Source organism: Charadrius vociferus, unplaced genomic scaffold (genome assembly GCF_000708025.1).
Source record: "Charadrius vociferus isolate BGI_N301 unplaced genomic scaffold, ASM70802v2 scaffold613, whole genome shotgun sequence".
Classification (NCBI taxonomy): Eukaryota; Metazoa; Chordata; class Aves; order Charadriiformes; family Charadriidae; genus Charadrius; species Charadrius vociferus.
This window is the reverse complement of record NW_009647757.1, coordinates 223821-245284: the sequence shown is the minus strand read 5'-3', so window position 1 is coordinate 245284 and position 21464 is coordinate 223821. Positions and strand designations below refer to the sequence as shown.

The following is a 21464-nucleotide window of genomic DNA, read 5'->3' as shown; positions in this document are numbered from 1 at the left end:
AATATCTGGACATTTAAACCACTACCTACTGTGGGGAAAAGCCACTTACGCTGATAATTCGTCTTTCCTAATGATCTTTCCTCCCCTTCTTTCCTGTCCTCTGGCCACGGGAGATATGTCAGCATAAAATGACGACTTCTCATTGGGTTTGTTCTTTGTGGAATGTCTGTAGGTTTGAAAGGGCAGCAGTGTAATTCAGTGCGTAACTGTGAGGTTTAGCACCGGAGAAGAGGCAGATGAGCTTCTGCTTCTCTGCGCCAACCTGTTGAAGTTCTCTTCTGGGTTTTTTGGGGAAGTTGTGGACGATTCCTGTATGTAGCTGGATATACATGGTGTGTCGCAACTTGCTTTGCAGCCTTCCAGCCCAATGGATCAGATGGGGAAGATGAGGCCTCAGCCGTATGGAGGAAACAACCCCTACACACAACAGCAGGGACCTCAAGCGGGGCCACAGCAAGGACATGGCTATCCAGGACAGCCGTATGGGCCACAAACTCCCCAGAGATATCCCATGGGAATGCAAAGCAGGACGCAAAGTACAATGGGCAGCATCTCATATGCACAGCAGGTAGAGCACCCAAGCTTCTGTAGTCTCTGTTTACAGCAGCGGCAGGCAGGAGAGCCACAGAGTGCTGTGTCTTCTGCAGAGACCACCTTCAGCCAGGTTGGAATTGGTTGCTTTGGTGAAATGGCATTTCTTTAGCTACGTGTTGCACCACACCTGGATCCAGGTGTGATCGATGGACGAGGACCTGTGGAATCCTCGCTTCCAAGAGAGGCAGCAGCAGAGCAGAGAATCAAACAAGGGGAAAATAAATAGCGATGGGAGTAAGATATTCTTTCTGCTGTGTTCTGTTATAAGACACAGTTGTTCTTTACAGAAGAAATTATTTCGGGTCAATTTTGGCTCATTACGTGAGCCAAGTGGCTCCTGCTGGACTGTTTGCAGGACTTAAAAGGCTGCCTTATTTTTTTTTTTTCTGGAGCAAGCAGCCTTTCCTTTCAATGTTACTATTGTTGAAGGGTGGTCAGATAGGGATCCCTAAAAACTTTGTTATGGTGCCTATTAAAATTTTGTTACTGCCCAGAATAATGTCATACACAAGTGACTTTTGCTTTTGTCTGGGAGGTTTCCTTATATAGATCATGGTGTTTCCAGTACATTCCCAGTTAAGTGCTCTGCTCAGGTCTCTGGACTTTTTTCTTCTTGAGAATAATCTTACTTTGTGTGTGTATATGTAAAGTAACTTCATAACTGATATAACTCTACCCTTTTCTTCTGTAGATTCCTCCTTACGGACAGCAGGGCCCCAGTGCATATGGGCAGCAAAGCCAGACTCCCTATTACAACCAGCAAAGCCCTCATCCCCAACAGCAGCAGCCTCCGTATTCTCAGCAGCCTCCATCCCAGACCCCTCACTCTCAGCCTTCTTATCAGCAGCAGCAACAGCCCCAATCTCAACCTCCACAACTTCAGACATCGCAGCCTGCCTATTCCCAGCAGCAGTCCCAGCCGCCCCATCAGCAGTCCCCGACTCCGTATCCTCAGCAGCAGTCCACAGCCCAGCAACACCAACAGAGTCAGCCTCCCTACTCCCAGCAGCAGTCACAATCGCCCTACCAGCAGCAGCAACAAACTCAGCAGACAGCTTCCGCGGCTCTTTCTCAGCAGTCATCTTCATACCCTCCGTCGCAGCCGCAGCAGCAGCAGTCTGCATACTCCCAGCAACGCTTCCCCCCTCCTCAGGTAGGCTGTCTCCTGCTTTCTTTCCTCCTGTAAGTGATATATTTTTTTAAAGAAACTTGAGCAAATAATTTTCGTTGTGCATGAAAGTCGGTGGAACTACACATCAGCAAGTTGGCTGGAATGATTACGGTAATAGATGTGCTGCCTTCTCTGTTGGGTCTAGATCTGTATCTCTTTGAGAGAGAGATGTGGTGGTGGTAACCGGCTGAGCCGAGCTAATACTGCAGTTTTCAAGGCTAGTGTGGAGTAAATGCTGCTGATTGGCAATACCAGTCTAAAGGATTTCATACGGGAATGGTTTTCACGCTGTGTTCTGCGGAAGTTCTGCAGGTGGTCTCCAGAGCTACTTGGTTTAGCACAATAGCAGAGCACAGTTTGCAGAGTGACACGGAGATGGGGATGGAAGAGTTCGCTCTTATATGTAAAACTTGGCTTTAGGGAGGAGAAATAAAGCAGCAAACGCATGGAATTGAAGATAAAATAAAGAAGCAGGTATTTTTTTTTATGAACTGTATTTATTTCCAGCAAGGCTTAATAGTATTTTAATAGTTCTGTGAAGAGCTAGCTGGGACCTTTCAGCAAAAATGGTAATGCACGGAAGCTGGCTTTTGAAAAGTTGAAGGTTTTAATTGACTTGCCTTGTTTGTGTAGTGAAGTACTTTGAGCTATCATAAGATGTTAGAAGAGCAAGAAGCTAAGTGGGCAGTCTCTCAGGACAGTCTCTATTCTTTGGGATCTGTAATAAGGGAAAGCCGGAGAATTACTGTTTTGTCGTGTTTTAGATTTGTGCTCCCAGCACCCTCCGTAGCAGGCGGGCAGTGTTTGTCCTCCTGCGGAGCAGTGGGTGTGCTGGCTTGAACTCTTTGCTGTCTTATTGCCTGTTTTGGGCAAGTGTCACCGAGGGTACATAATTCTTCCACAATGTGAGAATATACCAGAGTGATTCCAACAGAGCCTTTATTTTATTCCCATTTGTGGTTTTTTTTGGTGTTTCTTGATGTTTCAGGAGTTATCTCAAGACTCGTTTGGGTCCCAGGCATCATCTGCTCCCTCAATGGCTTCCAGTAAAGGGCAAGAAGATATGAACTTGAATCTTCAGTCCAGACCTTCTAGCCTGCCGGTGAGTGGTGAGCTGATCTAGAAGTGAATGGGGCGAGGGCAATCAGAAGCACAGCAGGATAAATTAGCACTGGTAGTATTCCACCTGGAAATGGGAATGATGGAGGCTGCCTGTGCTTTTTACTAAGTCATTAGCTTCTGGCTTCCCACTGGAGATTAAATGTAATTTACAAAAGTAATGGATTTGAGAGTAAAGTTTAACCCTAAATACTCTGGTCTGCGTGTTCTAGCTAAAAGAGCTTTTCGTTTGCAGTGTCTGAAGTACCTGACGGCTGTTAGAGCAGACCCTGACCTTCAGGGGAAGGCGTCTCACTTTTATTTTATTTTCTTGTTCCTTCAGGCCACTGTTGCAGTGGTGGTTAGCAGACGGGCAGCGCGGTTCCCTTTCTGTGTCTTTGGATCCTCATACTGCTGATTTAAGCTTCTTTGGTCCAATCTGACTGAACAGTTGGTGAAAAAGACAAGTTTATTAGTACCTGGAGTGAGGAAGATCAGTCACAGATAGCTCCTTCCTTGACAGATGGAGAATTATATTTTCTTTTGCATTCTAAATCTGCTTGCTGTATGTACAGTGAACAGTTGGGTATGAGGTTAGTGCCTAGTGTTCCAGCGGATTTTGGACCAGAATAGTTTTAACTTTAGGTTAAATAACTTCATCAGGAAAATGGAGAAGGGATAAAAGTTTAGATTAGTTTGCACAAGTTGGTCTGTGCCTCTGGAGGGAAAGTTTTGAGCTGCCACGTTCTGATTTTACTGGTTACTTTCATAGTAACCAGTAGGAAGTGAGCGAGCTTTTATTTTTTTATTTAGCCACTGGCTCAGTCAGTTTTCTGAGCTGCAGTTGGATTGGTCAGAGGAGAGATTGCTGGGTATACAGCAAAGTTATTTTTTGCTCTCAGCCATGAGAACGGCTTTGTTGTGAGCCCCTTGAAATAATTCCTTTGGATTGTGGGTACAAATTGTCACCCAAAATACAAAGTGATTCTAGTTCTGACCACCTAACGGGAGTAGTTGTGGGTTGTTTCTTTTTTCTTTCTTATTCCTTTTTTTTTTTTCCTTTTGGACCCTGATTACAAAGATTTAATTTGTTCTGAGGCCTGGGGAAAAATCCTTTTAAATAGCATGTTTCTTTCCACTCTGCCTCTCCACAAGTTCTTCCATGTGACCCATCTTCTGGCGAAGAATGTAGGAAAAGTGAAGCCACTGAAGTAATTGAAGAAATTGCTCTAGCTCCGAACGGTGGGAAGTCCTGTTCAGTGGCATTGTTGATCGAGCCTTCCTGAATCCTACCAATCAGCGCCCTCTGACTCAGATTATAGGAATTAGTTGCTCTGCTTAGCAGAAGTGGCTCCTTCTCGGCACCAAGTGGGAGTTTGTTTTATACCTTGTGCTTAAATGTATTTGGCCTTTTTCAAGTTTTCCCTTTTCCCAAGCAGTTTAAGAAAAGATATCCGTCTCTGCTGGAAGAGTGAAGGAACCTTAGAAATGAGGGAATTTGATCCAGTTTAAAAGTTTTAAATGCCCACCAGTTTCTGATGGGGTACGTTAGAGGTTTGTTGAAGAGAAATCCAGGGTGTGAAAAATGGGTCTGGCTTTTACAATTGGCTAGCTGTAAAGCTCGCTTCTCCTTTAAACAGGCTTTATAGTCATCTTGGTTTCCTGACTGTATCACCAAATAATTTGCATTTAAGACATCAAGCAGTCTTTAGCTTACCCAACCCCGGTGTACTTTTGGGCCTTTTCTTCCTCGGTAAGCAAAAATTAAAAAAAGGAGACCCCCTGCGGAAACTCACCCTTATTTTTGTACGTGTTTCATAATTCCTTGTCTTCTTGTTAGGGTCTTGTAGGACAAGACCAGCACGCCCGTCTGTAAACTGAGAAACGCATCAGACGGTGATGCTGTGGGGTGGTTTAAAGGGAACCTCAGAGGTGTATGGAAACCTGTTCCAGTGATCAATCTCCTGCACAAAGTTTGGCCTGGGGATGCTTAGAAACAAGAGAGCTGCGTAGAAGGGTGCTATCAATTTCTTTTTATCTTCCTTATATCGCTCAGTCTGTCTGTTTTAGCAAGTTTTATCCTACTCGGGAGGATTCCTGGATCCCTGTTTTGCCATTACGTATGGCTTACAGAAGCATAGTTAGTTTGTGGGCTTTTAATTTTTCTGTGGAGTTCTGAGCCCTTTTCCAAACCTCGGTGGGCGCTGTGGCATAGCTCACTGGGTATCTTGGCATCGGGGCAAATCCTGCCATGTATCATCTTTTAATTAAACATAGATCAGCTCCAGCAGGAAAAGGAGGTTGTTGCTTTTTAGGTACTTACGAAGTGTTAAATTTATGTACCCGGTGCCTTTACACAGTAATATTGTATGTCAACATTAATGTTGGAATTTTAAGCAATAAAGGGGGCAATATTCCTTCAGCTGCTCCTATCACCGTTTTGGGAGGTGGTGATCTCTTCGATGGTGACATTATTGGGTTGTTCAGCTCCTGTGAGCTCTTGCTGGCTGTTAGGATCTGCCTGGGAGATGTCATGTTGATCGTTCTGGGTGAGGGTCTTCAAGAGATCTTCCGCTCATGGTTTTTGTGTCATTGGCTAAACCTTTTTCTGACGATGTTCCCACATTCAGACATTCAACAGCAGAAGAGTCAAATTACTGATTTCTCTACTGCTTTGTCTGCTCATCTGTAAGAAGCAAAATGTCTGGTCTTCCATTTCTGCTTGTGTTATAGGCTGTTCCAGCTTCAGTATTTCCTGGTTGGTTGTTCCCTTTCTGAAGATGAGACTTGCTGTATTTTGGGGGAGAACACTGCTGCAAACTTGATCTCACAGATGCCTTTTAAAGAGCAGCGCATCCACACGAGTGTCCTGGCTGGTGCTCTATTCCCGTAGCAGGCTAGGTGAACCATTTCTCTGAAGAATTCGCTGCTTCCCTGGGGAGTCTCTGTCAGGATTGCAGCTAAACTAAACTTAGATTGCTATTGTGTATGGGAGAAGTGAAGTGTACTCTTTTGTGTCTGGGTGTAACAGAGGAATAGTAATCCTCAGTATAAATCTTTCTCCCAGGAGATTCCCTGGTCTCTTCTCCTTAGCAAGGAATTCTTCCTGGCAACTCGTATCCTATCCAGTTTATTCTGTGTCTTTACCTTTTGAGGCTTGGATTCTGAATCTGTAGGAGTCAAATATTTCCAGCTGTTAATTACCTTCTGCTTAGACATGGAAGATGCTGGTAGCGAGTACAGGGGAAGCAAATAGGGCGCTAGGACATCCATTTGGGTTTGGATTGCAAATCAGTTCTGCTGCAAAGTTCTCTGGAGTTTTAGGTTTGTTAGGAAGAATTTTGTTTCTCATTATGAAACATGCAACAGGTTTTTATCCTGCCCCAGTCTCTGTCTTATGGGCTGCCTTGAAGGAGTGGAGGGCAAGTTCCTGATGTCTTTGAGATGGATGAGGAGCAGAGCATCGAGACAGCGGTGGCCACGCCAGGCTCTTCGTACCTTCCCAGCCACAGAAGTTGATGGCTGTGGTGTTAGGACTTCCAGGTCAGCCCCAGAAGCCATTCATGAAGCAAAACTGATTTGATTTGATTATATACTGGCTGTATTTGTGTTTCACGGGATCTTCTGGGATTTTTCCAGTGAAGCTTTTCCATCTGTGGAAACCAAAACTTTTATAAGAGGTGTTGTTTTCAGCAGTGCTTTGGTGGGAAGGGTTCTGCGTGGGGTGGGACTTCTGGTCGAACCAGGAGGACAGATACTGGCAAGGTTTTGGGGGTCCTGAAACAGCAAGGTTGCGTTTTGAGTTTTTGGTGTAGTGAATACGTAATGAAGCAAACTGGGGCAGCTTGGACAGAAGGTTCAGAGTTCTCACCTCAGAATGTCATTAGTCTGTTTTGGTCAGTGTACTGCGTAGCCTGAAGCAGAAACCCCATCCCAGTCCTGGGCGACTTATTTTCATCTTGACGTGGAGTGGGAGTAGTTTTAATCTCAGTTATTTTGCACTGTTAGAGAACTGTTTTGCACATTCACCTGCGTTTCACTTTGGTTTATCTCTGACTTTGGGTCTGAAAAGTGTCTTTGTCAATGGCAGAAAGGAATATAACTAACTGAAACCAAATTCTTGATCCACGTTTAATTTCTGAATGGGCATTGTGGTCTTGGGTCTTTGCCGTATGGATTTAGCAAAATTAGGTTTTGTGGGGAGGGGAGAGGAATGAGGCTGCAGAGTTTTGGCTTGCGCAGAAAGAACCCTTCTGTGAGTATCCCCAGCAGTAGTGGTGGGTGGTTTTTTATTTTGTGTTTGATTACCTCTTCCTTTCTTAAGTCAAGTAGTTTCTGAATTTGGACACTGGAGGTTGTCACAGAAGCACCGTTTGGATTTTCTGTTCTTACAAAGTGGTCATTTCAGCTTGTACTGTGCAGGTGGTTGAAGTGGAATGAGAGCTGTGTCAGCTGCGTCCCCTGACCTGGAAATAATCAATGCAACAGGCTGAAATGCAGCAAAAAAACTGTCTCAAAGCTGCCGTGGATGGGGAGGGAGGTGCAGCCCAGGAAATGAGCATTTTCTTAAAAATTTCTTTAAGCTCAAAATTAATCATGTTGACAATTTCTTTTGGGGGATGGGAAAAGAACCTTTTATAGTTGAATTTGCTGGTCACTTCAGGCTCTTTTTTTTTTTTTCTTTTTCCATATGGGACTTCCTGCTTCTGTTTGGTTTCTTTTTGGCCTTTTGAGCTTGTCTTATTGCTTGCCTTAAGAGAGGGATTAGCGATGTATGCATTTCAAAGCAGGGTAGCTGCCCGCTGGGGTGCCTGGGCATCCCAGTGGATATGCAGATAAACACACCAGCACCCCCAGGCTCGCCTCGAGGAGCACAATACCTGAAACACTGGTATTAGAGAGATCCGTGCATTCCAGTTTATGCTGATATGAAGGTTTCTATCCCAAGTTATGGTGATATAAGGAGGTGAAAATGTTTTTTTTTCTTGACCAAGGCTCCTCTGCCTAAGCTTTTCTTGGTGTGTGATTGTGGCTGTCACTTCTCTGTGGCTTTTTAAGAAGGCTTTGCCTTTTTTAATTTTTTTTTTTTAATTTTGCTAATAGTGGAGGGTACAGAGAGCGACTCGCAAAGCCACCCTAATCTTCCAGCCACTCCAAGTGACATGTTTTGCGCCTGTGACCTGCTTCTCAGGGTTGCTCCGCTAATTTGTCCATGTGGCAATTTTCTCTCCTCCCTCCCCTTCCTCCGGCTTTGAACTGAGCTAATCCCTCCCGCTGCTTTGGGAGGAAACTCCCCACCCCGCAGAGCATCGCCCGGGCCCGATCCGGGCTGCGCGAAGCCCTTCGCCGCCAGTAGAGCGTCCCTTGGGAGACGACGCAGCTTCGCAGGAGCGGGCTGCGCCGCGCTCGATGCTGGGCTGGTTTCCTGTTTCTATTCTGGTCTCGAGCGGCTCAGCTCTGCTTCCTGCCCGCACGCCTCGCACAGATTCCCCGAAACCCCCCAGCCTCTCCTTTTCTTAGGAGTGATTTCAGTAACGGACCCAACTGAAAGAGGAGGGAGCTCTGCGTGGAGGTGGACGGCTTTGACGTGCTCAGGAGAGGACGGGCTCTGGCCGGAGCGACTAGGCGGGACGCTGTTTAATCAGGAAATTGCTGTAGGATGACCAGTTCTGGTCTTGGATGCCGAACAATAGTCTGTGCTCTGTCACACGCATCCCCTGCGCTGCCGCAGCCTGGAAATACAGAGCTGCTCCTTGCGCCATCACTGCTGAAGCGCAATGCCTTGCCCGGTGACCCCTCCTCCTTTAAAACACCCTTTCAAGAAGTTGTAGGGTGGGGAAATCAGTTTTTTCACTTCCTTTTTGCTGCTGACTTGGTGTCATTGGCAACCCTTTAAAATGTGTGGAAGCCTCTTGTCAGTCCGATGTCGGACACGCATCTCTCCTCATCCTCTTCCCTTCCATCCAAACTCAGCCCTGCCGGAGGTCCCGCGCTGTGCCAGGGAGGGAGAGTCTGCATCGCCGTGACCTCCGTCTGCTGCGCGGAGCGGTTGCAGGGTTAAAAGAAGGTGTTTAACTTTGGCGGACGGCACTGCACGCGTTTTAAACGCTGCCACGCCTGAGCTGTCAGTTTACAGGAATCATTTTCCTGTTAATGTCCTTTTGGCGTGCTGGATGGACTTGTCTTGGGGACATGCGCGATCCTAAATGCCGTGGAGAGAACTATTTCCACCGGGGCACGCCAGGGGCCCAAAGCCTGGCTGCACTGCTCGGGTGGGCTTGTGCCCGCAGCCTTATGGCTACAAGGTTTGCGCTGTGATTTCAAACAAATTCTGGTAGTCGGAGGAGGAGTTATGTTACTGGTTTTCATTATAATTTTGAATTGGGTCTTACTCAGGAAAATAGAAACCTTCTATTTAAACAAACAAACAAACAAAAAGTTGGATTTCCTGAAATGACAAGGAGTGACATCTCTAGGAATTGACTGTTCTGGCACCCTGACCCCGAGGGTAGCACCGGGCGTGCGTCAGCATCTGGCCTGGGCCAGGTTTCCATGGTTATTCTACCTCTCCCGGTGCATGCTCCCCGCTCTGAGCCAGGGCGAGAGGAGAGTTTCCCTGAGTCTCTCCAAATGTGTCTTCAGTTTCTCCGTCCCGTCCAGATGAGTGGTACCTGCACGCGGTGTTCCAGACAGGTTCTTGACTGGAAGTGGTTTCTCTAGAGATGCCCCCGCTGGCAGTGTCGAGGGGGGCTCCGCCATAGCCCCTTGTCACTCCATCGCTGCCTCCCCACAGGTACTTTGGGACTTGGGGAAGGGGCTGTTCACTTTCAGTTCTCTCTTCAGCAGCTTATTCCAGCCAGAGGACTGCCAGATTCATCAGGCTCGCAAATACCTGATGCCTTAGAAATCTTGTTCTCTCCTAAAAATCTTCCTTCCTTCCACTTTTTTAGAAATTGATTCTGTCACTCTTAATTGTTTCAGAGAGGGTAATAACAATGCTAAAAGCTGAATCGTCTTAAAATCCAAAGTATTGGCCTAAACAGGAGCCTTTTTAGTTTTTTAATTATTTCAGACTCCTGTCTTTGCTGCGTTTCTTTGCCCACCCGAACTCGTGTGGTTGGCATGGTGGCATAGTCACGTGCTGAGATGACTAAATGCTTTGGAGTCTAAATTGAACGCATCGGAGACTGGAAAGCGCCTTCCAGAGGAAGCACTGCTGGGGAATTGGAATATCCTTACGGCTGGCAATAAGAGGGTAGCTTCTTGCCTCTTACGTGATGTAGTGTTTTTATGTGATCTGGAGTTTGTCTTCAGACTGAAGCAGAATGCTTAAAAACCTCTGGAACAAAACCAAACGCTCTTTAAATAAAGGGGTTGTGGTCTGTCATTTGAGACCCGTACTAGTTTCTCACTTGCGCTTTCCTTCCCTGGTGCCAGACCGGCCTTTCTGATTGATGTGATGAACTTGTAGGTCTCGCTTCTCCTGCGTCCCCGACACCCTCCAAAAAAATCAGTGTTGCTGAGAGCGTCCTCAGATCCTTCCAGTATCTGAAGGGGCCCTACAAGAAGGCTGGGGAGGGACTTTTTACAAGGGCGTATAGTGATAGGATGAGGGGTAATGGCTTCAAACTGAAAGAGGAGAGATTTAGATTAGATATTAGGAAGAAATTTTTCACTATGAGGGTGGTGAGACACTGGAACAGGTTGCCCTGAGAGGTGGGAGATGCCCCACCCCTGGAGGTGTTCAAGGCCAGGTTGGACGGGGCTTGGAGCAACCTGGGCTGGGGGGAGGTGTCCCTGCCCAGGGCAGGGGCTTGGAACTAGATGAACTTTAAGGTCCCTTACAACTCTATAACCATTCTGTGATACTGTGCTGCTGCCATGTTGCTGCTCGTTGTGCCTGAGGTCCTCCATGGGCTCCTCCTCCCTTCCTGCAACTTGTTTTAGGGTCAGTGATGGTGTTGGAGCTGGAGGTCTTACCCTTTCGTGTGGCATCGCTGCTGCTGCGTGGCCGGGCCAACTCCCACGTTAGCCAAAGTGACGCTACTCTGTCGAGCAAAACTTCAGCATTGACCGCTGCTGCTTGGAATACTTCACGTTGTATCAATGTTCGGCTAAGCCTGGGAGTACTTTTTAGAACCTGAATGGCTTTCAAAGGGTTAACTGGAAACTCTCTTCTGGAGAGTGTTGCTGCTGCCTTTCTCAGGGTCCCGCAGAAGAGCTGAGCACCCTGCGCTGCCCAGGTGGGAACGTTGGCTTTCCACGCGCTGGCTTTTTCCCTTCAGCGACATCTTGTTCGGTGCATGAATCATATTACTCCTTCTATACTTTGCGCTGCAACTACGGCTTTTGAATCTCTCCTCTCCAAAGACGGAGGATGTGAAATTCGTTAGTCTGCTTAGTGTGTGGAGGGGGAGGAAAGCCCTCCCCCCCTTCTTTCCCCCCCCTTTTTTTTTTTTTAATTTTATTTGGAGGGGGAAGAGAAGGAGGGGTAGCACAGGGTGGGAGCAGGAGATGTGATTAAAGCTCCTGCCGAGTAGATCTGTGGGAGTGGAGTATCGACCTCTGAAAAATCAATGGCTGCTGCGGTAGCAGCGCTGGCTGTTCTGCAAGGTCTCCCGTTGCAGGAATGTAGTAAAGCCAGCAGCGCTTCCGTCTATCGTCCTCCCTTTTTATTTTGTACCTGCTTTCTGCCAAACGACCAGACTCACCTAGATTTACTGAGGTGGATTAGAACGGCGGCTTATTTTTGCAATCAGAGTAAAATTTCGCGTGTGACACTGAGCCCCTCCTCCCGACTGCCTTCTTTCCAAACGCTCTTTTTCCTGCAGTGCAGCTACAGCCAGCAGCTTCTACCAGTTTGTCTAAAGCCAGCCTGGAAGAATGAGCTCTTCAGCTGCTTTTTTTTGAGCGAGGAAACTGCACGAATCTCTCTTGCATGTTCTAGTCCCCATCTTAGGTTTGTAATTGTCAGCGCTGATGCCTGAGAGGAGCTTAAACCTCCTCATAAGGGAAGGGAATATGGACTCCATCTAGCAGAGGCTGAAGCCGTGGTAGTGTTACCTTCCTGATATTTGTTTTAGTGGGCAGGTGTTTTTCCCTTGAAGTAGTAAAAGTCTAGCACTTATTTCCTTTACCTAAGGGCTGCTCGGATGAGTAAGTGGCACATAATAGGACACAAATGTTTTTATGCATGCTTAGTTTTATAACCAGGATCTTGGGTTTTTTTCCAAAAGCACTTGCTGCAGAACCGGAGACCTGCCTACTTTCTAGTTGCTCACGTGTGGTCCTCGCTCAGGTCCGAGGTTGAGCTTCCAGGGACGTATCTGAGGGACCCAAACCATTGATTTCATTGAATAATTAAATCTCTTTGTTCCTTCCGATTGCTGATCTTGTCCCATTTTGAAGCGGTGTATAAGAGGAAGAAGCCAGGCCGTGAATATAAACAGCTTTCATGACGCACAGAAGTGTACTGTGCAGCTCGTGCTAGTGTGGCAGTGATCTTCCTGCTGGGCATTCCCTGTTTCTTATGCCAGGAGAAAGTCATCTGTCCCTGTTAAACTGAAGGCAAACTTTTCAGCGTCTCGGAGAGTAAGAGGTAGGAGCTACGTGGCAGTGGAGGTAAGCTGTGTTTGGTCAAGGGGACACCAGCGTGTGTTGCTAGGCTTTGGTGATGTTTGATTAGTCTTTAGTCATGTTGGGTAGCTTGGGAATGTGGATGAACATGCTTCCCACACGTGTATAAACACAAAATCAATAACAGGTAAACTGGCAGCTTAAAAATACATATTTTTGGTTTCTTCCCCACTCCTCCCAAAGTATGACACAGTACAGAGCACACAGGAACAGAGTGTTAACAGGATCTTTCACTTCACTTTAAATTCCAGAAATGTTCTAGATGTGGCGAGAGGTTTTATTGGAGAGACATTCTACACACACCATTCCTCCTTCTCCTCCCCTTTGTCTCTTGTCCAGCCCCTGTGTGCACCAAGAGTGATGATCATCTAGAAGCTGCTTTTGGTGCTGTAAAGATGGACTCATTATCTCCTGCACAATAACCTATGGTAGGAGAGCAGAGTGAGGAGAATGGTGGTTTTCTCTGGCGAAGCTTGTTTATCTTTGGGATAGGACAGGACTTGGAAATCTGCTTTGGCTTTGGAATAGTTCGCTTTCTTCTCGTGGTGATGGTAGGTCTTCACATTCCCACCCAGGGTGTTCAGCAAGCCTGCAGCTGCCTACCGAACGCTGAGAGCCGGTGCTCAGTGGGTTTCGTGTTTGTGGTGGTATGTGCTGATGGGTTTTGTCAGAATGTTAAAGCACGGCAGTTGAAATTGAGGTGGTGGTGATGCAGGGCTAGCAGGAGTGTGGGCCCTTTCTAGTGTGCCTCTGGTGAGCTGGACCAGCTCGGAGACTGAAAAACTCCATTCCGATTCTTGGATGTTTGTCAGCAGGAAAAAACTTTGGAGACGGTAGATTATAAGTCTCTCTAAATGAAAAGTATCAACTGGATTTCTGCTGTAGCTTAAGTTGTGTTCCCCAGCTCCAACTTCTGGTTTCTGCTGGAGAAACAGTCTGGAAGAGGTGTAGAGTAAGCAGGAAGGCGGTGGCAGGCGGCAGAGCCCTCTCCAGACCCTTCAGTCACATCTGGGCAAGTCTCAAGTCAGCTTTGCAAGGTGTCTCCTTGGATGTGATGTGAATCTGCACGTCCGGTATAAACGGAGCGTGGTGAGGTCTCCAGGCCGCTTTGTGTTACAAGATAGGGTGATTTGTGGAGCATAGGATGCAAGATTTGGTTGTCTGTACTGTAGAAGGATGAATGAGTCTACCCGTTTCCCCGAAAGAGCGGGGAGATCCTAGCTCGCCAATCAGCTGTGTAATTTTTGTGATAGAGAGGATTGAGGTATTTTGGGTGTGGAAATAAAGGAGAAGGAAAGGATAAGCTTGTGATTTTTAAGTGTTGATAGTTCTTGAATGAGTGGAAAAGAAAGTGCAGAGAAAATGAAATTGTAATAGAAAGTATTTCAATTAGTCAGAAGCAATGAAGAGGCTTTTTCCCTTTCAGAAAGAACCAGGGAATAAATTTAGCTATTGTTCTCTGGTCTTGCTTGTAAGCATCTTCATGGAAAGAACTGGCCTTACAGAATTTATAAGCTCCACCACGTGCTCGTCTCCAGCTCATAATTTCCTTGAGTGCTATCCAGCGATCTGACAGTGGCGACAACCATCGCAGCATCACTGCGCTCCTGCCCTCTTCCCCCCGACTCTCCGTATGCGCCCGGGCTGGGGCTGGGCAGGGAGGTCCTGGAAGAAGGCTGCAGTCCCCGCTAAGCAGATCAATTTGCTTTCTGGTCAGTCTTCCTGCTCTTCCAGATCGGTGGGATGGGCCAGAGTGGAGCCTTGAATCTCTTCTCCTCCGGGATTTCGTTACCTTGATCTTAAGCATTTCTTGTTGTTTCATCTTTATGTTTGTTTAACAAATGAGCTCCTATCAGATAGTGAAATGGTGGTTCCTTTTTTTCATATAAAAGAAACCTTGCTGTCTCCAGCATAAACTAACCGGCTCCCTTGTGTTGGTCATGCCAGGACTTGCAACCCTTTCCCTGAGATAGATGAACTCCCCTGCCCCCTCCTTTGGGTACCAGATTGTGTGATTTCAGGCATGGTTTTGTTGTGGTGTGAAAAGAAGGTGTTAGCTGCTGAGTCCTTGTTTGTCAGCAGTACTGACAAACCCATGCTGGCATCGGTGAGGGCTGGGCAACCAATCGCAGCTGGAACAGTTATCGTTTCAGGGTCCCTGTGGGCTTCCGCTATCAGGTCACATCCCAAAATAACACTGGGCAGTATTTCAAGTGAAGAAACTGAGGCTTTGGGGCTGCAGCCAGCCTGGAGTGTGAGATTCTGTGTGAAATAGTTGGAATCCCTCCAGCGTTTTTTGATCTGCATGGCAGATGAGCAATAAAATGCATAAAAAACACATTGGAAACACGTGAGGAAATTCTCCAGACCCTGACGTTTCCTTCAAGTTGGCAGAGTTACTGCTGTTGAGCCTCACCTCCTGCCTCGGCTCGACTGGCTGCGCTCGCGGGAGGAGGGAGGAGGAGAGCCCTTCTCCGGGTGCTGCCGTGTCTTCCCGGCTCTCCTCCTCGTGCTCTGTGGGAGGCAAACACAACCTCACCGGCCCTCTCCTCTTGGGCTCCATCCAGAACCCGCTGACGGCAGCAGGTCTCCGTTATTTCAATGAGGTTTTCTTTTTTTTTTTTTTCTTTTTTTTTAAAATAGGCTTCTCTGCTATGGCTGTCTGTAGAGAGACTGGGAGATTTCTTTTTCCCCTAGTTTGTGGTGCACTTGAGTAAATGGGATATCAGAGCTGGAGAGTGTCCTTTAGTTCCAAAAAAAAAAAAAACCCCAAAAAACCCCAAACCCAACACTCTGTGCCTTGATGGTTGGCATCCTGAGAAAATAACTTGATAGGTGGAAAACAGCTCCTTAGTGATTAGCCGCTTGCACTTTGGCATTCCGGTCCCCGCTTCTCTCCTGCCCCTCGCAGGAGTCTCACTTCTGAGAAACTTAGTCCTGCTGTTTTTTTGAATAACCCTCCGAAAACGCTGCTGTGCTGGTGGAGTGTTTCTGCGCTGGGAAATGACTTTATTGTTGGAATTCATAAAACTTAAGGGGAAAGTCACTTCATGAGTTAATTGATTTTTTTTTTTGGTCCTGTTTTGATTCGTGTCCTGACATCCGAGAAAGGCTGACGTGTAATTCGCTTTCTAACTTACTTAAACCGATGATCTCGGGGTCTGATCCGCAGCCTTACAGCTAGAAGGCCCGCGTGTCCTATATGTGAGGTCCGCGATGGTATGCTAGCAATGCAGAGGGGCCCTCGCTCGCATGTCTAAAGCAACCCTGTATTAACCCGCTTAATTAAAACTGAATGTTTTTAAATGACTTGCAGTACTTTAGGTTAAGCTTTGATGCATAGGCAAGGTCGAAGACATCAGCTTTAAAGATTGTTATCTAGTTACTTAGGAGTTAATTTTCAAACAGCTTTTTAACATTGCTTCATTTTCTGTCTTGCAGATATTTTCGTGCCTGGCATTACCAACTCATATCCTCTTAGTCTGCCCAGTTCACGTATGAATAGTGCTCCTACCGTGTAGCAGACAGTGACCTCGGCTCCTGGAGGCAAACCTTCTCTTCTGCCTCTCGGAGAAGTGTGTCACACTCCTCATAACAGAAGGAAACTTTCACATCTCGCCTCGTGCACTTGCTCTGTATCTGTCCTTTCATGCCAGTGTTTTGTCCCAGGTGTACATTTATAATGGTTTTGTTTTTTTTTTTCCTTTTTGCCTAAAAATCTCTCATCTAAGTAGCTACAGGCTCTGCCCCTCTGGTCTGAAGGTTTAACTGCTCCGAAATGCCGTACCTGCAGAAGCTCGTGGTGGTGGGGATTTTAAAGCTGCAAAGGGTTTTGGCCTCCAACTTCATTTCAGAGATGATGAAAACAGTGTTTGGATGCATTTGGTGATACAGTCTAAAAGTATCTTAATGCATTTAAGGGAAATAAAAGTATTTCCATCCAGTTTTAGGTTGTACTGAAGTGGTTTCTGGACTTTCTGCTCCCTTCATTGACTTAGAGGGGAATCTAGTTGTGTAGCTTATGCTGGTGGCTGAGTTAGATGCCGCGAGTCTCTGGGAGAGGAGTGTTTTGCTCCTGATTGTTTGTGTTGGTTGATGCTTTTTAATGCAAAATGTTGGAAATACTGTCGCTTTACTCCCACTTCAGATGGTTTCTGCAGTAGGAATGTGGGGTTTGTCAAAGTCGTCCAGGCAAAAAACCAAGTAGCTGCATAAAGGAGCAGTGCTTTTGATGTTCGGTGAAAATTGCAAGAGCTCTTAGACATTATTTTTAGGCTTTTTCTGCAGTTTTCTAGCTTTCATTGAAATAAAACAAAGCTCTTTTTTGTTGTTGTTGTTTTTTCCTCGGGAAGATAATACTTCAGCAGTAAGCAAATATACCTCTGAGAGTGTTGCGCAGGAAATGCTTCAAACAGAAACAGTGATGGAAGGGGAGGAAGGACATGCTATGCGCTAAGTCATCCCACCGAGTGACTGGTGTTTTCTGCTGGAATGTAGCATTTGCCAGCATTTGTTTGAAGCGTTTTGATCAAATTCCGCTGTTAAATTAGACGAGATTGCCCTACTGCAGCTGACAACTGAACATGGTGCGGCTGATGCCCAGCTCTCCCCTTTGTCCTCCTGAACGTCACTCTCCATCCAACAAGTGTGAGGGGGTGGTTGGATATCTCCCGGGTCGTTTCTTATTCTTCCGTAACTCCACTTTTCTGCTTCCTAGGATATGGTGCTGTACTGTTCTCCAGCTTAGATGATGGGGACGTGGTGGCAGAGCCTTTTTGCACATCACCTGGCAGACAGGTGTTACAGAGTGATATTGCTCTTGCTTGCTTCTGACCACTGATAAGTTTGCTGTATCTTGTGTCTGAGGTCCTTCTGCACTGCGTGGAGCTGGGAAAATGTTACCGGAACTGCTGCTAAACAAGGCGTCTTCCAGGCAGTGTAAATGAGACCAGAGTGTCCAAGTTATCACTTGGCTCGGCCTTTCTGCGTGGTGTTTTAAATGAGGTTGGCTCTGTTCATGCTGGTCAGCTGAATTCTGTGCAGAGGGAGTTGATCTGAAATGCCTTCAGGGCTCAGTCCGGAACGCTCCCGATCCCGGGTTGATTGCTTTGAAAGACTTAGAGAGGATGGGTGAAGTCCTGGTAAGCTTTGGGCTGCCACTTCTTCACCTGCTGTGATCCTTTGAATCTCTGGCAGAGGTTTTACCTAATCGCTGGAACAGTTATAACTTCCCAGCTTTTTGTTCAAATGTGCCTCCGCTTACTCTGTCTTGGACTGTCACTTACTCATTTACTCCAGGCCAAGCCTGGATAGCTGATGCACCTTATTATCAAACAGCTGTGCATGTTGAATCGCCACATCATCGTCTTCTTGGAAGTATCCCCATTTCTCAGACTTGCCAGCTGGTTTTTGGTGCTGTTGCTTTGCTGTCGCCTCTGTGGCAATTGGCGGTTCCAGCTTTCTTAGGCTTTTCGTGCTTCTTCAAGGTGGATATGTGCAGTAGGAAGGGTATTTTCTAGCCTCGCCTTCAAGAAAAGCTGAACTTTACAGGCTGATACTGTAACTGCTAATTTTTACTGTCCTTGAAGAAAAGGAAGTGGGAACCCTGAAGAGCATGTTATGGTTTTCTTTTAAATCTCTGTTTAGTTTGTTTTTTATCTATCTCAAGTGAGTAGTTTCCCAGCTCATATGAGGTTTATGAATTAATTATGGTGAGGCAGGAGTTTTCTGTCTTTCAGAAGCTGAGCCACGCTTCTCTTCCAAGCCATGATTGCGTGGACTGTTTCCTCTATTTGCAGTTTTACCTGTATTGTTGATGCATTCTTTAATTCCTCACCTCTAAACTGAATTAAAAGAAGCAAGTAGGATGAGCCGGTTGTTCGGACCATCAGCAAGCACTCGGCAAAGCAGCCAGGGAACTCGTGGGTTCAGAGTCGGGCAGCAGGCTAAGACACATTTGGCAGTTACCTCGGTCTGCAGCAGCCTTCGTTACTGACGATAACATGAACCGAGTTCATTGATTTCTATTTGTAGCATGCCTAAGGGAGAAATGCACTCTCTCTTAGTGGTACGTGAGAGAGCAGTCCCGTGTCTTTTTATTTTTGCCTGATCTGTTTCTCTGTGTGTTGCAGGACCTGTCTGGTTCAATAGATGATCTGCCCATGGGTACAGAAGGAGCCCTGAGTCCTGGAGTAAGCACATCAGGGATTTCCAGCAGTCAAGGAGAGCAGAGTAACCCAGCTCAGTCTCCTTTCTCTCCACATACCTCTCCTCACCTGCCAGGCATCAGAGGACCCTCCCCATCCCCAGTTGGATCTCCAGCTAGTGTTGCTCAGTCCCGCTCTGGTCCGCTTTCACCTGCTGCAGTACCAGGTAACGCTGCTCGGCACGTGTGGCTCTTTCGGTGGGGTTGCCTTGTGCAGCTGGAGAGTGAATTAAAACGCCAGTGGGGAGGAACTGGCCGGTGTCAGCACTATGTGGTTATTGAGGTCCTGCAGTCTCGTTTGTTTGCTTTAAAATGTCTGTAACTTGTAACGGGTGCAGTAAGATGGGTGGGATGGCTGGTAAACCAGCAGTGTCATTTTGCTGGGCTAATGTGACTGATCTTGCCCTTGTTTTTCTTTGCTGTGGCTCACATACCCTTCTCCTGAAGTTGTTTGTAGTTCTGGTATTTAATACTCTTGCATCCTGCGTTTTGTGGTGTGCGATTTTTGTCATTAACCACTTTCCTTTTTTGTGGTGTAGGCAATCAGATGCCACCCCGACCGCCCAGTGGCCAGTCGGACAGTATCATGCATCCTTCCATGAACCAGTCAAGCATAGCGCAAGATCGAGGTGCGTGACATGGGTTAAAAGACTTAATGGTATGGATCTGTTTGTAAAGTTAAATGTGTAACTGAAATTACCTGGCCTGATGACATGGATTCTATGCTGAGGTGGCATTTAAAAGCTGCCCCAGGTTTATAAGCTGCAAGAATTTAGGCACCTTGCAGTAAATTCAACTGTTGCTGGTCGTTTGGGCTCTTAATGTTCCATCCAAGCTAGTAGTTTGGCTTGTAAGATGTTTTCTCCGGCTTTTGACATGCTTTTCTGTGAACATTGCTTGTCCAAGGTCCATGACCTTAAGCTTCAAAATGAGGGGTACTCACAACAATATTGCGTGCCTTTTCGCCCTAAGAGAATAAGGTTAACGTGGGGGAAAACACGTGTAAAATTTAGCTCTCGTGGCTAAAGGTATATAGTTGTCACCCTGAGAAAACAAACAAGCAAACAAAAACAGCAACAAGAAGCCCATAGGCTTTGCAGAATCATACTGTCTACCCTGTGACACCAAGGTGGTGTTTTTTTCTGGTTAAAACAGGAAATGAGATGTGTTATCTTAGCAGATAACACTGGCTCCTTAATAGCAACCACTGTAAAATCTGTCTAGGCTGTTGCTGAAAGGATTTTGTTAGTGGGTCCCGGGGGCTGCTGTTACTTAAGAACATGTGTGTCCAGTGGCACCACTGGGTCCTTTGCGCTAATAACTGTCTGCTCTACTCACTGGGTGGCCAGGTTACATGCAGAGGAATCCTCAGATGCCCCAGTACAGCTCACCCCAGCCCGGCTCAGCCTTATCTCCCCGTCAGTCTTCTGGAGGACAGATGCACGCTGGAATGGGGCCATACCAGCAGAACTCCATGGGAAGCTACGGACCCCAGGGTGGGCAGTACGGACCTCAAGGTGGGAACAGAGCTCAGCAAATAAAAAAGGCCTCTCTCTATTGTGACATCTTGTCTTTGATAAACTGTTTTTATTTGTCACCTCTTAATGTGTGGCTAATACAAAAGAGCGGCGCTCCTTATGAGCTGGAAGGAACTGTGCTTCATTTGTGTTGAGAGTGAAGAAGTATGTTGCTTTCAGGGCTAGTCGTACTTCTAAATGTAGGATCGTTCATTCTCGTTTAAAAAGATGTAGGTTGTGCATCCAGTATGATAGAGAAGGGCCAGTTCTCTTTGGAGAGGAAGAAAATTGAGTCTTGTATGTTTTGGAAAGGGTTAAGTGAGTTTTGTACATCCCATCCTGGACCGTTTACCTCACTCTGCTCGGTTGAGGTTTGGGAGAGTTTCAGGCAGCTTTTGAATCGATGTTGTTACTTGGTTGTGTCAAAACACATTTTATGTGGCTTATATCCAAGTACTTTGACTTTTTGTTGAGGTGTTAACACTCCCCCTCATCTCTGGTAGTGATCTTTAAATATTTGCTGATAGAAGATTTTTATGGTGATTCATAAACTAACTAGTTGAATGATGTTGTCTTCCCCTCTTTTTTATCTCCTTAGGAGGTTATCCCAGGCAGCCAAACTACAACGCTATGTCCAATGCCAACTACCCCAGTCCAGGAATGGGAGGAAGCATGAATCCCATGGGAGCGGGCAGCCAGATGCATGGACAGACTGGTGTGCCACCATACAGTGGGCTTCCTCCGGGGAGGATGAGCCATGCAGCCATGGGGAACAGACCTTATGGACCGAACATGGCGAATATGCCGCCTCAGGTGGGGACAGGGATGTGCCCCCCACCAGGTGGCATGAATCGCAAAGCACAAGAAGCGGCCGCTGCCGCCATGCATGCTGCTGCCAACTCCATCCAGACCAGGTAAGGAATGACATTTCCCCTCGTCTCTGTTTGAAGTCCCTTCCCTGTGTCAGATCGAGGTTTCAGAGCTGTGGATGGAATAACCCAAATTTGGGGTAATACTGAATGTACACTTCCTTGAAGGTTTGCCCCTTTTTGGAGACTTTTTCATAGAACCGTAGAATTGTTGAGGTTGGAAAGGACCTTTAAGATCATCAAGTCCAACCCTTAACCTAACCTCATAAAACCACCTTTAAACCATGTCCCCAGGTACCACGTCTGCCCTTTTTTTTTGAACACCTCCAGGGATGGCGAATCCACCCCCTCCTTGGGCAGCCTCTTCCAATGTT

General features: G+C 46.7%; 1 protein-coding gene across 1 annotated transcript in view; it reads left to right on the top strand.

Moving 5' to 3' along the window:
* Positions 1-361: 361 nt before the first annotated feature.
* Positions 362-21464, top strand: part of ARID1A (AT rich interactive domain 1A (SWI-like)) — a 38468-nt gene continuing 17365 nt past the window's right edge. Inside the window, exons 1-7 of the mRNA XM_009882184.1 lie at positions 362-568; positions 1286-1747; positions 2754-2867; positions 18631-18871; positions 19244-19333; positions 20054-20221; positions 20820-21135. Of these exons, the coding sequence (XP_009880486.1) occupies positions 368-568; positions 1286-1747; positions 2754-2867; positions 18631-18871; positions 19244-19333; positions 20054-20221; positions 20820-21135 (1592 nt within the window). The 5' untranslated portion in view covers positions 362-367. The remainder of the gene's footprint in view (positions 569-1285; positions 1748-2753; positions 2868-18630; positions 18872-19243; positions 19334-20053; positions 20222-20819; positions 21136-21464) is intronic.